The sequence below is a fragment of the Tamandua tetradactyla genome, chromosome 4, assembly GCF_023851605.1.
Source record: "Tamandua tetradactyla isolate mTamTet1 chromosome 4, mTamTet1.pri, whole genome shotgun sequence".
In the NCBI taxonomy this organism is placed as follows: Eukaryota; Metazoa; Chordata; class Mammalia; order Pilosa; family Myrmecophagidae; genus Tamandua; species Tamandua tetradactyla.
This window is the reverse complement of record NC_135330.1, coordinates 9,865,935-9,881,378: the sequence shown is the minus strand read 5'-3', so window position 1 is coordinate 9,881,378 and position 15,444 is coordinate 9,865,935. Positions and strand designations below refer to the sequence as shown.

The following is a 15,444-nucleotide window of genomic DNA, read 5'->3' as shown; positions in this document are numbered from 1 at the left end:
CCTTGTCCGCCAGGTGCTAATCTCAAAATACTCAGAGCCAAAGAGAGTGACAAGGGAAGGAACAAGGGGTCCTGCTTCCCCCACCCACCCTCAGTCCTGCTCCTTCCCCCTCCCTGCCACATGCTCTCTCCAACTCTCTGGCTGCGCTCTCTCTCTTTCTCTCTCTCTTCTTTTTGTTCTACTGTGTGCTTGCTCTGTCCTGGGCACATGCAGACAAGTAAGACTCACTCAGCAATGCTTGCACCAGGACAGCTAGCTTCCATCCCTCCCACAGTACCAGCTTCCCGATGACGGTGAACCGTAGACAGGCAATGAGGGTCAGAGGGCCTGGGAAGCTGCCTGGCAGCTGCCTGCGACCTGACCCAGCTCCACCAGGTGGATGAGGGACCCACAGCACTGCAATGCAGACCCCAGCCAGTGAAGGAAGGTGGAGTGACCACTGCACGGAGTTGGGGTATGTTGCCAAAGGGAACTAGAGTGGGGGAGAATCCCCGAAGCCACCCCCCTACCTGAGACCTGACACCTCCTCCCCTGACGGCGGCATCATCTCAAGAATTAGCAAGAGACACAGTCGAGGGATAATACATATAATTGCTATGATGGAACCTTGCCTAAAGAAGCAGGAACAGCCTGCACTGCCAGCCCCCCTCCCCCAGGCCCCTCCCGCATGCTGAGGGTGAGTGAGATGCTCTGAGATCACCCGGGGGTGCTGGGAGCTATGGGGGTTGCAGAGGGCAGTATTCCGGCCACCAGCCCCTAGCCCCTGGGCCGGCCCCTAGCCCAGGACGTCCAGGTAGACGGGCGGCGCCTGGGCCAGGGCCTGCAGGCGGGCGTGCACATCCTTAATGCTGTGGCGCTGCTGGGGCTCGCGCTGCCAGCAGCCCCGCATGATGGCGTAGACCTCGGGCGGGCAGGCGCGCGGCCGCTCCAGCTCACGGCCCTGTGTGATGCACTCAATCGCCTAGGGCCAAGGCCACGGGACCAAGAAGGGAGCATGTCAGGCTCGGCCCCGGAGGGCAGCCAGCCCCGGCACCATCCCCGCCACACCACTGGGGCTCCCAAGGCAGGTCACGCCACATCTCTGGGCATGGCACAGTGAACTCCAGGAATTCTTTCTATTCTGACTCTGAGCAGTGGGAGGGATTAAGCCTAGACTCGGAAGGTTGGCCTGGGGAGGGGATTGCTTCCTGAGGAGCTGGGATCAGACCCCCTTGCCAGGTAGGGTGAGGAAGAGGAGGGACCAATATGTTGGCCCAATCTATCAGCTTAGAGTTGAGGCCTGAATGGAGGAGGGGAAGAGTCCTCCACCTCTCGGAGCCAGAGGGAAAAAAGAAAACAGAGCAGGAATGCAGCTAAAGGCCTTGAAAAATGACTGGCTTGCATATAAGGTAGAGGGCAAATCCCTTCCCTTCTGCCTACTGTGGGTTCCACTCTGGGGCCCTTACGCCTCAAAAAAAAAAAAAAACTACAGCAGAGAGGATCAAAGTTAGACTTCAAGAAGGACTGCCAGAGTAGCTAAGGAATCCAAAGACAGACTGTGGCAGGGAGATGGTTGGAGAAGGGCCCTGGAGTTTCCTCCTGCCGCCGCCCTCCCCCCCTTAGAAGACTTGGGTTATGGGCAGCACTAATTCCATTCTTTCTCTCAGTGCTTGAGAAAATTAAAATCTATAACCCTCTCCCCCACCCCTCCAGTCTCCAGGGAGCAGACTGCATTAGGAGGAGAAATGGAAACTGACAGCTGCAAGCCAAGGAGGGGGTAGGGGCTGCTGCTCCAGGAGACAGAACACCTGGGACAGGCACTGGCTGTGTCCATCCAGAAGAGCGGGGGATGGGCTGTGTAGGACTGTCCTTATGATAGTCTAACCTTCAGCCTTCCTGCTGCAGTACCAGGCTCTCTTGTGTTGTGTTCCTCTTGGCATGCCTCCCCCTTCTACCTAATCCCTGCTAGGGTTAGAACGCAGCTAGGGATGGGGTCTTGGCTCCCCCTACACACACACACACACACACACACACACACACACACACACACAGGAGATGGTAGGGCCTGGATTTAGGATCTTAAGTGGGGGCAAGCACAGGGGCGAGGCAAAAAGGGAGAGGAAGAGAGAGGAAGAGAACAGCAAGGAGAGGCAGGGTGCTGGGGTGGCTGTCCCGGCGGTGCTGGGAGGAGGGGCAGAAGGGGTCTCAGGGGACCTGAGCTCCCTGAAAACGGGGCGAGGAGGGGCTTGTGGCCGGCCGGGGCGGCCCCCCGAAGCGGGGCTGACCTCGGTGTTGGAGAGCTGGTACCAGGGCTGCTTGCCGTAGGTGAAGATCTCCCAGAGCACCACCCCGAAGCTCCACACGTCGCTCTCGGCGGTGAACTTGCGGTAGAGGATGCTCTCGGGCGGCATCCAGCGGATGGGCAGCATCGTGCGGCCCCCCACCTGCGGGCGGCGGCGGGGCGGGGGGCGCCGGTCACCTCGGGGGCGCGCCCGCCGCCACGGCCCCTCCCGCGCAGACCCCGCAGTCAAAACAAGTGCATCTGGGTGTCCCGGCCGAGGCTAAGAGGGAAAAGCCGACCGGTCCGCTTCCGTCTGGAACAGCCGGGGCAGGCCCGCCTCCGCTAGGGCCGGGGCGGCGGGGCGGGAGGAGGGTGGAAAACCAGAGCCCGAGAGTCTCAGACCCCACGCCGCCCGCCGGAGAGGAGGAGACGCGTCCGCGGGGACCCGGGGTTCCGGAAGGTCCGACTCGGCAGCTGGGGCGGGGTGGGGGGGGAGAGGGGAGACCCTTACGCGGTAGTAGTCGGTGCTGTAGATGTCTCGGCTCATGCCGAAGTCGCCGATCTTGACCACCAGCCCCTGACCCACCAGGCAGTTGCGCGTGGCCAGATCGCGGTGCACGAAGTGCAGCCCGGCCAGGTACACCATCCCCGCAGCCACCTGGCTAGCCACTGCCAGCAGCTGCCCCAGGCCCAGCGGGCCCGGAGCCACGTCCTCCCTGCCAGCCAGCAGCTTGGCATCGGGTCCATGGGACCTACGGAGGGAAGGAAAGGGAGGCACTGGGAGAGGGAACCCTCAGAGCCCTGGGGGGGAGATAGGCTGGGATGCAGGAGGGGACTGGGGGACAGGAAATGGAAGAAGGAAAGAACAGGGAAGAAGCTGTCTAGAGGGGCTGGGAGAGGGTCCCAGGCAGGTGTTCCCACTTCCAGACTTCCACCAGAGCCCAGAGTTCCCGCATCAGTGCCTTCCTCTCAGGCAACCTCCCTGAGTTCCAACCCCGCATCCATCTCCTCCCATAACCTGGGCACCAAATGCAGGCATCTCCTTGACTCACACAGAGTCAGCACTGAGCTCTGTCTGCGAGATGGGCTCTTCCCTGCCCGTCTCTGTGGACAAGACACCTCAGACTCAGCCCTTCCCAAGCAGAGCTCAGCTCCTTCTCCCAAGCCTACCCCCACCTTAGTGAAGGGGCCTCCCCCACCCAGGCTCTGAGCCTGAAACCTGAGCGTTCCCCTTCATTCCCCTGTCTCTCACCTTGGCCCTCAATCTCCAGCATGCCTGTGGGGGGTCTTCCTCCTTCCTGAAGGTTTCCAGGCTGCCCTCCCCACCCCCCAGCCACCACTTCAGGACTATCCCTGATCACTCAGCTCCAGTCTCCTAATAGTCTTTCTTCTGAACCTCTGCCTGAGCTAATCCCTCTGAAATAATGCCCTTTCCCACTGGCCAACTTTCTCCTCCTTCAATCCTTTCTTCCTTTATACCAGATATTTGTTAAACATCTCCAATGCCCCAGGCACTGAAGCCACAGTGGAGAGTGTGATGCAGGGAAATGGGGCACAGCAGTGCAGTGTGAGGAGCAATCATGGGCACTTGAAGTGGGAATAGAGGAAATCAAGGGAGGCTTCCTGCAGGAAGGGGTGTGTGAACTGAGATTCAAACCCAAGGAGGACAGGTGAAAAAGCCATTGGAAGGGGGCACGGATGGAGAGGGTGGCGTGGTTGGGAGGGAGGTCCCAGGTACTAAGCAGCAGTAAGTACAAAGGCCCAAAAGGTGAGGAAACATGGCTCCTCTAGGGAAAGTCTTCTGGACTTGGAGTCCAGGAGCATTCCTGACTTCGTCCTCCAAGTCCCGCAGTGCTCTGCCCAGCATTCAGAGTAAGCTCTCCTGCTCCTCCCTTAGCCTGGGCCCCAGACTGCAGGCATCTCCCCGGCTCACATTCTCCAGACCAGCACTGAGCTCTGTCTGGTGAGATCAGCTCCTCTCTGGTTTTCTCTTTACTTGGGTTCCTCTGTGCCAAACCTCACCTTCCTTCTGCCCCACGTCCTCCACTGACTCTCTCAAACCACCATAAAGCTGAGATTCAGGGTCTCTCCCAACTGAACTCTGCAGCCTGACTGGATGGATGGCCCCTCACTCCCACAGGAGATTTTTGGGGGCCAAATCACAACCATCAATGGGACCACTACAGTGCTTCTCACCCCACGTCATAGTCCCCTCTTATTGTTGGGGAAACTGAGGCCAGAAAGGAAAGCTCTGGTGAGTGGCAGAGCCCTGACTGGTGCGTTGTAGAGCCCTGACTTGAGGCCAGGCCCCCTAATTCCAAGCCTGACCCTCCCTCTGCCCCACACTGCCCATCCCTACAGGGGGCCCATCTCCTGGGAGAAGGGCTCACCAAAGCAAGAGAGACCATCACAGGCAGCCAGGGGCTGATGGGGAGGGACTCTGCCTGAGGTTACGACCCCCCAACCATTCACTCGCGGCAGGCCCTGGGGCTATCCATGTAACCTCTCTAAGTCCCATCTGCAAAATGGGCCCATTTGTTGAAGTTCTTAAAATTATCAGCACAAATAGATAAGCATGTAAGAGTTGTTCTATTCAAAGCCAAAGAAATGAATTAGTAACGTAAAATGTAAAGGTTCATTTTCAGTAACCTTCCTCAAATATAAATTGCCATATATGCTTGGAGACTATGAAAAATGAATATATATTTACATCACTGTACAAGATACATATATGTAAAGCACGTAGAGTCATAATGAGAATGAATTGTAAAGCACTTAACATAGTCTCCATCAGAGAAGGTGGTTGCTGTCGCTGTCATTACCCAGACTGCCCCTCCCCCACGCGTGAATGAGCACACCCCCTCTGCAGAGGGCCCCCCATCCCGGGGTATCTGCTCCTGGCCTCACCAGGGCAAGCTCCTCGGCCACAAGCATCCTCTCCCTTGCACCACTGCCCCCACGTGCACCCATCTGCCACCCCCACCACCTCGGCGCTGCTGGGGGCAGGCCCCCCGCCTGCGGCTGCTTCTCGGTGTCCCGCCTGGGTGCCGAGCCCAGCACCGAGCAGGGCCCACGGGAGACCTCAGGTCTGGCCTGCAGAGCGGAGGGGTGGCTGCGGGGCGGGGAGGGCGGCGCTCAGAGGCCAGGGGGGGCCGCAGGCTCGTACCGCAGGAAGCGGTTGAGGTCGCCGTGCCGCATGTATTCGAACACCATGAGCAGCGGGCGGCCCTCGGTGCAGACACCGAAGAAGCGCACGATGTGCTGGTGCTGCAGCATGGTGAGCAGCTCGGCCTCGCGCTGGAAATCCTGCCGGGCGCTCTCGGACACCTCCTTCAGGGCCTGGACGGGGCGGGGGCGAGGCTGAGGGCGCGGGGCGCCACAGGGGCCCAGCCCTCACCGCCCCACATCCGGGGTGGCCTACCCCATCCCGACCCCGGGCGCAAGCACCCAGCCCTGCTACAACGATGCTCTGCAAGGGGGGACCCAGGTCAAAGGTCCCACCTTGACGGCCACCAGCATCTTGTCCTGGTCGGGCAGCAGGTTGTGGCACTCGGCAAGGAAGACCTTCCCAAAGGCACCCTCGCCCAGCTCCCACTTGAGCACGATGTCCCGGCGTTTGATGTGATGAACACCTAGGAAGGGGGTGCCGGGTGGGGGTGGGGGCGGAAGGGGTGGGAGTGAATTTTCAGCCCGGGGTGGGCACTGGCTAACAGTCCAGAGGCTTCTTCATACACACACATGCACTCACACACACACACACACACACACACACACACACACGGCCACACTTGCCTCCACCCTTGACCCAGCCTAGCCCCTCACAGGCGTCACTGAAGTACTGTGGATTCTCGATGATGTGGCCTTGGAGTCCGGAGCCTTTGCCCTTTGTAGGGGACAGGGAGCTGCCACCCAACGTCATGAAATGCAGAGACATGGCCAGCCCCTCCTCTGGAGCCAGCACGGCCGGGCCTGGGGAAGACACAGCCACACAGCAGGGTCACAGCCCAGGCACTCACCCTGGCCCCTGCCCACAGTGCAGGGTCCCAGACTGTGACCCCATAGCTTGCAGGGAAGCAACAGAGGCACTTAGGAGCCACACGGCAGGCAGGGGGAAAGGAGGCACTCCCGCCCCTTTCCGTCTGGCTCCTGCCCAACCCCAGGTCCCACGGGCACCCCCCACTGCTCTCCTCCCCCTCCCCCACATCCAGCCCAGGCATCCCAGACCCACTTTAGTGTTTGACTACAGTCCAGCCACCAATTAGCGGCTGCTACCTCTGAAACTGCCCCCAGCACCAGCCGGCACACTCACAGCCACTCACAAGCCCCACAGCCAGGCTGACATGTGTTCCCCAAACACACTCATGCACCCTACAGCTCCACGTGTGCACAGGTCCCTAAAGAGAGGCCAGAATCAGGAAAAGTCAGGAGGAAGCAAAGCCAGTAGCTCAGACATCCCCTCTGCAGTCCCCCCACTCACGGTTAATCCCAAACTTGCTTCTCCGTCCGCATTTGTTGAGCACGAGGAGCAGGGTGGAAAGGAAGAGGCAGGCAAAGACAGCCAGACCCACTGCCACCGAGACCTGGGGATGGGGTGGTTAGACCCAAGGGGCTCTCCTGCTCTCCTGGAGCTCCCCTCCCCATAGAAAATTGTTTCTCCACCCTGCATAGGAGCCCGGAGCCCGGCCCGGGCTCTTCCTTCCCCTGGGGACCCCACCCCCCACCCCCCACCCCCACCCTGCCCTGGCCCTGAGGATGGCTCACAGAGCGCAGACGAGTAATTGCCCTGCTCGGAGCAGAAGTGATATGCAGTGATAGCCCGGCCTCCTCAATCCCGATGGGCTTCCACTTCCCAGGCTCACCCCAAAAGGCGTCTCGTCCTTCTTCTCCACTGGATCTCCTGATGTACTGTTAACATCTGCAAGGGCGCAAGGCAGGAAGGGTGGGCCTTGGCATGCACTGTGCCTCCTCCAGCCACCCACCCCCCGCCCCAGCCCTGGCCCCGGCTGACCCCTCAGGGATCAGGTCAAGTGGACCCTCAGTCCAGACGTGGCTCTGGGGACCAGACAGACCTGCCCTCCGGCCTGGGCTACTCACCCACTGGCGAGAAGGAGACTGCAGCAGGAGGGAGGAGAGAAAGCAGTCAGTTGGGGGAAGACAGCAGTGAGTCCCCTGCCCCCTTTGGGACTTATCCTTACCCCTTCATGGTGAGGGGGTGGAATGGGGAGGTGGGGAGTTGCTGGACCTCAAGGGAGAAGATGCACCTGGGCCCGTTTCCAGCTGGGCTGTGGACACACTGGTGCGTGGCCCTCCCTCCAGCCAGCCTGAGTGGGTGGAATAGCTCAGGGGCTCAGGAGTCCTGGGGCTTGGATGGGGCCGGGGCGGGGGGCCAAGGAGGCCACACTCCTTTCTGTCCAGGACCCGGCACTCCAACTTCTGGGGTCAGGGGCACAGCAGGAAGTGGGCCCGGCCTCCCGGGACCCCTGGCTGTGTTCCCCAGGTGGACCCAGGGAGAGGGGTCAGGGTTCGGGGTGACCATCGCACCGGGGATGGGATCCTCGGGGTTGAACTCGAAAGGATTGTCCATGAAGGCGGCCATGATGAAGGCGGCGGCGTGGCCGGAGGGGTTGGCCGCCAGCAGCGTGTAGTTGCCGTTGTTGACGTGGGTAGGCTGGTTGAGGCGCAGGCAGCCGTGCCGCACGGTCTCGTTGGCCGCCATCGGCTCCAGGAACTCGGTGAAGATGAAGCTGGTTTCGTTGAGCACCGAGCCGTTGAAGAGCCAGCGCAGAGAGGGCGCCGGCTGCCCGTCCACCGAGAAGGGGATGCACCAGTGGTGCTGCTCCACCGGCGAGTGCAGCTGCACGCTGGCCGGGACTGCGGGGGCAGAGAGAGGCACAGCCAGCGGTCAGGGGCCCGGGGCCTGGGCCTGCAGCCCGGCAAATCTGGGGCCCCGGGGTCCAGCCTGACACCAGGGGGCGGGCCTAAGAGAAGTGGGGCAGCAGGCACTAAGGGAGTCACAAGTGGAGACGCTTTGAAGAAAGCTGACACTAAATCCTAAATAAATTCAGAGGCTTAAAGAACTTAAGCAGCGGGCCTGAAATACGTAGAGCTACAGACGTAGAAAAATGGAACACCAGCTTATCGAGTCTTTTGGATAAGGGATTTAGAAAAATTCACTGTAATCAAGCTTAAGAAGATGGGGTGGGGGGCTTAAACATCAAGCAGAAGGGAAAAAAACAGTTAAAAATTTTTTTGAAAAATGATACGGGTTTGCAATGGACTCAACCTAAGGGGGAAAGTCCCCCAATAATAGCAATATATATATATATATATTTCTTTTTCATACAATGGATACTATTCAGCAGTGCATTTAATGAACTACATTTACTCCCATCAACATGAATGAATCTTACAAATTTAATTAAAAGAAACTAGGCACAAAATAATGTAGAACGATTCCATTTATATAATGTACAAAAAAAAAAGCAAAACTAAACTGTACTAATAGGAAAACATAAATGCATAAAATTATTTTTAAAAGCAAGAAAATAATTACCACAAAGATCAGACTGGGGTGGAGAGGAATGGGCTGCAAATGGGAAGGGCGGGGCATCTTCCAAGGGGCTGGTGAGAGTAAGTATTGTTTAAAGCTCGTCTTTTATGCACATTTCTACGTGTGTTACATTTCACAATACAAGAACAAAAATGATAGGAAGTAGAAGACTTAAGGTAATTTATTGGCAAACCTAGGGAAATAAGGCAGGAGCCTAAAGAGGAACTTGGGAGGTGAATTTCCCCTAAAATTAGGATGCAGGGCAAAGGAGCCAAGGAGAGAAGGGCATGACAAAGTGCTGCGGGCGCAGCAAGAACAGCCGGGCAGCTGGCGTGGAGGGCGTCAGGTAGCAAGGCTTGGGCAGGGGGCCAGAAAGAAATCCATCTCAGTCCTTCTGGCCTTGACGACCCCCCAGGGCTACCCCAGAAAGATCAGGTTTTCATGGGAATCTGCAAACAGCTGGGAGAGGGCAGCTGTGCAGACACACATCCCACCCCCTTCCTCCAGCCCCCCCCCCCACATCCTCTTTTCAGGGAAGGAGGGATGGGGGGGTGCAGGGGCAGTCCTTGGGGACTCACAGGAGACGTTGACCTGGACAGAGACCTCGGCCCGGCCCACATCATTCTCTGCCCAGCACGTTAAGTTCTTCTTGTTGAGGTCACTTGTGACGTTGGCCAGGGTGAGCCCCAGGGACGGCAGCCCCCCAGATTGCTGGGTCGGGGAAAAGAGGGGCAAATCAGAAAGCGCTTCAGCCAGCCTGGAGCTGGAGGCAGGGGGCTGAAGCAGATATGTTTGGGGAACCCCTATGGCTGCAGACGAAAGAGAATGGTGGGCTGGGGGCAGGAAGGGGAGGGAAAGAGGTCTACGGGAGAGAATATAGCAGAGAATGGCCCCCCTCCTTTAGAGTTTATAGACAAACTCCTGGAGATCAGATCTCTGAAAAATCTAGAACGTAACCAATAATCTCGAAGTTTGGCACAAAACAACCAAACCCAAACCCAAACCACCCCCCTGAGCAGCTAATGATATCAGGAATCTGAAATGCAAAGTTCATTAGCAGCTCAAAACCAACTAGGACATCATCGCCTATTAATTCTTCTTTTACACACAGTTCTAATAAATTTAGTCTCAGTCCAAAGAAGATCAGAAACAAAGCGATGGCCCTGACTGCAAGGTGGCAGTTAGACGCAGCAGGAGTGGCGTCCCCTCCTTTCACAGATGAGGACACTGAGTGAGGTCAGAGACTAATTCTGAATCATCATCAAAAAATTCAGGCACGCTCAGGACTCTTCCTAAGAAATCACGGACGTCTGTGTAAGTTAGATGACCAAACGGAAATTCTTTATCTTGCTGAACCATGGTTTTCTTGTTTTATAAGCTGAGGAGGATCATCTGACATTTTAGAAAGCTATTTCCAAAAAAGGGTAAAAATGAAGCGGTGCACAAAACTCACTTATCTGGAAATTTCACAAATGTGGAATCCTTTGAATAAATGCCAGATGAGGTGAAGCTTCCCCGGACTCCAATTGGAACGTGTGTGTTCAAAGATTCCAGAAGCGCTTTCTAGACTCTTGTGCAAGCTCTGGGCCTCTGGCCACACGCTGGGCTCACCACTTCCTGGAGTCCAGGCCTCAGGCTGCCCCAGGCCGCCCCAGGCCACTCGTACCATCCCACCTCCTCCAAATCACCCGGGGTCTGGCAGCCCCAAAACTCCTCCCCTCCAGCTCCTTCATCACTCCTTATTCTCCCAACTGTGAGTGACCAACTCCCCTTGCTTCCATTTAACTCAGGTAGGAAGTGACTTTTCTGAAGCAAGTGTCAAAAAAATACTGATGGTAGCAAATCCGTCATTTCCCCATACAGAAAAGCAAAACTCTGGAACTTCCCAAAACAGATGAACTCAAGTCTTCCCACAGGCGGGCAGGACCAGCCCCTCGCCCCTGCCTGGTCTGCTTGCTGGTTCTCACTCAAAGGCATCTTTGATCTCTGCAGAGGGAGGGTCCACTCACCTGCCAGTGGTCCCTCCTCATGTCTGGGCTTCCCCTACCCAGGGCTCCAATGGTCCCTCCTTCAACACGGTTACAGGGTCTTCCAGCAACTCTGGTGCTGACCCCCCTCCCACAGTGAGAGCCTCAAAACTGAACACCCCGTTGGCCATTGGCCCAGCTCCTCCCAGGGGCTGGACTTAGTGCCACACTCCTGCTGCCCAGGTGGGGCTGGCTTTTCGGACAGGCACAACCCATTGTCAGCCCCGGGTGACCTTGTCATCAAGGCCTCCGAGCCTTAGCTGTCAGACCACTCCCGGCTGCCGTCACCAGCCTGGGAACCAAGGGCAAGGCCTGGGCAGGTGTCCAAAGACACGTCTGGATGACAGAGATAGAGGCCAGAGAATGCCCAGAGGCAGGCGGAACATCAGACCATCACGTCGCTCCTATTTGGAATGATGGCGACGTTTTGGTAATGGACAGTGGTGATAGTAGCATGACATTGTGCACATAATTAACAGCACTGAGATATCTATTCGAATGTGGTTAAAAGGGGAAATATTAAGTTTATAGAAGGTAACAAAATAAAAACTTTTAAAAACATCCATGAAACGGCACTACACAAATGGCGAACCCTAAGTTAAACCATGGGCTATAATTAATAGTACAATTATAAAAATGTGCTCTCACCAGTTGTAACAAATGTACCACACCAATGCAAGGTGTTAATGATAGGGTGCAATGTGGGAATCCTGCATTTTACACATGATTTTTCTGTAAACCCACAATTTCTCTAACAAAAAAAATTTAAATAATAAAAAAAAGAAGGCCATCATGTCCACTTCCTCAGTTTACAGATAAGAAAACCAAAGTGCAGGCAGATTAGGGATTTTTCTGAAAGCCACTCCGAGAATTAATTGGTGAGGGAGCTGGAACCAAAAGCATGTGTTTCCTTTACTAAGATGCTCATCACACCCCAGAGGCTGCTGCTTCCAGAATCTCCAGAAAAGGAGACCTGGAAAGTCTCCACGACCCCCCAGGCAGAAGCGCAGATACTATGCCCCTCCCTGGGCCTCAGTTTCCCTTATCTAGACAGCAGGTACCTGGGGGGGATGGTCTGTCGGGTCCCTCTCGGCTCTGTGTGAGGGCGCTGTGGCCCTTTTGCCATCAGCACCAGGCTCCCCAGAGAGGGGGCTGCCTAAGTGCCCGCCCCGAGGGTGGGGTGTGCCCCAGCCTGAGCCCTATGGGCTCCTGCCCACTCTGTCCGTCCCTCCCGCTCTGTGTGCAACTTATCCATTGTCTCTGTGTACCCCGTGTGCATCTCTCTCTCCCCTGCCCTGCCGGGTCTCTCCGGGGGTAACGGGCTTCTCACCCTTACTGTGGCTGCCTCCTCCAGCTCCGCCAGGAGCCAACCGGCCTGCTTCAGGCCCCGCCCCTCCACCTGGCACTGCAGCACCACGTCGTCCCCCACGTCCACCGAGGCATTGGGCATCTGGACCTTCAGCGTAGGCACACCTGGCCACCCGGACGCCCGAGGGGTGTCAGAGCTGGGAGTGGTCCCGAACCCTTCCCCGGGGCAGTGCTCCTCCCCCACCCTCCTCATGACGCTGAGCCCAGGCAAGGCCCTGTGCCTCAGTCCCCCGCCCAGAGCTCCCCCCTGCCACCTCCCCCTGCCCCCCCCCCCCCCGCCAAGTCCGGTTGGATGCCCACCAGCCCTGGGCGGGGCCCTCTCCCCAAGCAGGGAGCTCCTTTCCCAGCCCCCTCAGCACGGCCTGCAGCACCTACCGCAGCTGGTGTTGGGCATGAGGGCGAGGGGCCCCTGCCCGCGGCACTGGAGCTGCTGTCCCTGCACTCCGCCCAGCCCCTCCTCCTCCCAGCGCTGCAGCCAGCGCAGGGCACAGGAGCAGCGCAGGGGGTTCCCGGACAGGACCCTGGTGGGCGGGAGGGACAGCAAGGGGGTGAGGAAAGGCGCAGGCATGGGGCCTGAAGAGCCACAAGGAATTAAATGCCCACAGTGGGCGGAGGTGCGGGGACACCAGGGAGGAAGGTCTAGAGGTGCGAGAAGGCGGACGCGGGAGGAGCTCCTCTCCTGCACCCCTGGAACAAGATGCAATTGAAAGAAATACAGGAGGATAACTGTGATGCACTGCGCAGATAGGTAAGAGTTCTATGAACTAGAACGAGGGCCCCCCACTATTACAAGGTGTCAACAAGACTGGTGCACGGGAAAAGATTATCTACTGGGAACTATGGACTGCAGTTAACAGTAATAGCTCACAATTCTTTCACCCACAGTAGCAAATGTACCACATCGATATGAGCGATCAATATTGGGGGTGGGGGGTGGTAATTAGGGGTATGGGATATTTTGGGTCTTCTTTTTTACATGTATTTCTTTTTCTTGAGTAATGAAAATGTTCTAAAATTTGTTGTGGTGAGGAATGCACAACCAGGCGGTGACACTGCGAGGCGCTGATAATATACTTTGGAGGGACTGTATGGTGAGTTGACTACATCTCAAAATTGCATTTTTTTAAAAAAAGACTGAGAAATTTAAAAAAAAATAGAGAAAAGTCAAAGGCAGTGGGCTGTGGGTGCCAGGCGAGCGAGCACTCTGAGCACAGTGTCGAGGAAGAAAGGGTTCACTCAGCCCCGGGTGTGACCGGCAGGCCATCGGGGCCACCCTGCCGCCTGGGCGCCGCCTGCACGGCACAGCAGGCATGTGGGTGCACCCGCCGTGTGCAAGCCCAGCGCGTCCACGCAGCACGGCCCAGAGCCTCCCACCCGCCTCCCGGGCGCACACACGGGATTTCTCACGGCCAGCCCTGCCCCCCACGCCCCCCAGGGCAGGAGCCCCCTCCAGACACCTCTGCTCTGATGCGCCCTTCACAGGCACTTGTGATCTCAGCCAGACACAGGGGCCCCAAAGAACCAGCGACCACCCCCCAGTCCCCAAGCTGTCCCACACAGCACAGTGACAGACCAGCATGCCGAGACACGCGCACACACACGCGCACACACACATGCACACACACACACACACACACGCACACACGCACTGCGCTCGCCTGGGAAGCCCCCCGCACTCACAGTTCCTGTAGGGAGAGGCCCTGGACGGTTTTCCAGGAGAGAGACTCCAGGCTGTTGGAGGAGAGGTTCCTGAGAGTTCAGACAGAGCGAGACAGAGACCCTGTGAGTGACCCGACCTCACTCTGACCCAGTGCGAGCCAGAGGAGGGCGGCCGTGGGGGGAAGGTGACATCTGCCTCCCCCTCTCCAACCCTCACAACTACAACAAGCCCTGGGAGGCAGCAGGGATGGGTGGGGGGTAGGCTCTTTCCCTCCCTGGGACAACAAGGGTTAACCCCACTTAACCTGGGGAGGGGGGATCTGAGGGAGCAGCTTCTCCCCTCCCCTCCCAGAACCCTTAGGCCCCAGCTGGCAAAGTGCTGAGGCCACAGCTGGGGGAGGGGGCTCCATCTGTGTTCCCCTCCCCCACAGAGTCCAGGCTGGGGCCAGAGATGAAGGGGGGAGGTTCTGAGGCTCCCACACTCCCTTGCCTCCTACTGGAGAACCAGCATCTCCAAGTCCTTCCATGTGTCCCCTCCCTCCTCCTCCCTCCAGTCCTTCCTCGGGAACTAAGGAAAGTCAAGGCAGGCAGGGACCCCAGTTCTCTCTGCGGTGGGGACGGCTCCAGGCCACCCAGTAAGCTGGCCTAGGTGTTCTGTGCCCTGTGCCTTGGGAGACCTGTCCTGTCCCCTCTTTATGCTTAGCTGCCCTAGAATTGGGGTGGGGACGGGCTGGGTTGGAGAGCTCCCCCTAAGGACCAGGAAGAATACCCGCTTTAGAGCCAGGCAGCGCTGGTGTTAGTTCTGCCCTGCCGCTTACAGCCCTGTGATCTCAGAGGGCTCTCCGCGCTCAGAGCCCTCATCTATAAAACAGGCATGATGCTACCTTTCTTACCAGGTTGGCTGCAAAGATTCACTGGCATAAGGGCAGTGAAGCGGTCAGTGCCTAGTACAACCCATGAAGGGCAGCCCCCACCTCCCTTCCCAATGCACCACCCAACCCTGTGGCCAGGGAAAGGTTGCCAAGGACGCAGAGAGCCTCTCCCTCCAGGGTCACCCCATCCTCTGTAACTCCCAGTAAAGTTAAGGCTGGTAAGTGGCAGAGATGACTCCCAGCTCCCAGGCCATCCCAGCGGGCATGCGGATGTCTTCCCACCAGGGAGGGGGTGGCGCGGAGATGGAGTCCCTGCCACAAACCAGGAGTTCCTGCTTTCCTCCCTGGCTCCCTCTGGACCGTGTGTATCACAACCCAGGGAAGAGAGATGGGGCGGGCACCTAGGAGAAGTGTCCCTGCAGCATAAAGCATGGAAGTGAGACAACAAGAAGGACCTTCTTCCAGCCCAGTTAGCAGGGCTGGGGGCCAAGAGTACTGCATGCAGTCCTGGAGTGAACTCGCAAGAAGGAGCCCCAGGAAAGCGGGTGAGACGCCTTCCTTCACCAGGCTGGGGGCCTTCTTAGGACAGTTCCCTGAGGGGGTCCAAGACCATCCATAGCCCAGTTGGGGTGTCCTCCCCCAGCTCCCTCCCCCCAGTCCCACCACTCACAGGTGTGTGAGCCGAGGAGTGAAACGGAAGGCATCTGG

General features: G+C 57.8%; 1 protein-coding gene across 1 annotated transcript; it reads right to left on the bottom strand.

Moving 5' to 3' along the window:
- Positions 1 to 579: 579 nt before the first annotated feature.
- NTRK1 (neurotrophic receptor tyrosine kinase 1) lies at positions 580 to 13,987 on the bottom strand. Its single transcript, XM_077156517.1, has 14 exons — positions 13,886 to 13,987; positions 12,581 to 12,726; positions 12,168 to 12,310; positions 9,389 to 9,521; positions 7,802 to 8,131; positions 7,355 to 7,372; positions 7,120 to 7,175; positions 6,738 to 6,840; positions 6,083 to 6,229; positions 5,762 to 5,892; positions 5,427 to 5,599; positions 2,772 to 3,012; positions 2,265 to 2,423; positions 580 to 961 (listed from the first exon to the last, which is right to left on the bottom strand). The coding sequence occupies exons 2-14, from the start codon at positions 12,597 to 12,599 to the stop codon at positions 776 to 778; spliced, it is 1,839 nt and encodes a 612-aa protein (XP_077012632.1). The 5' UTR covers positions 12,600 to 12,726; positions 13,886 to 13,987; the 3' UTR covers positions 580 to 775.
- Between the last annotated feature and the right edge of the window lie 1,457 nt (positions 13,988 to 15,444).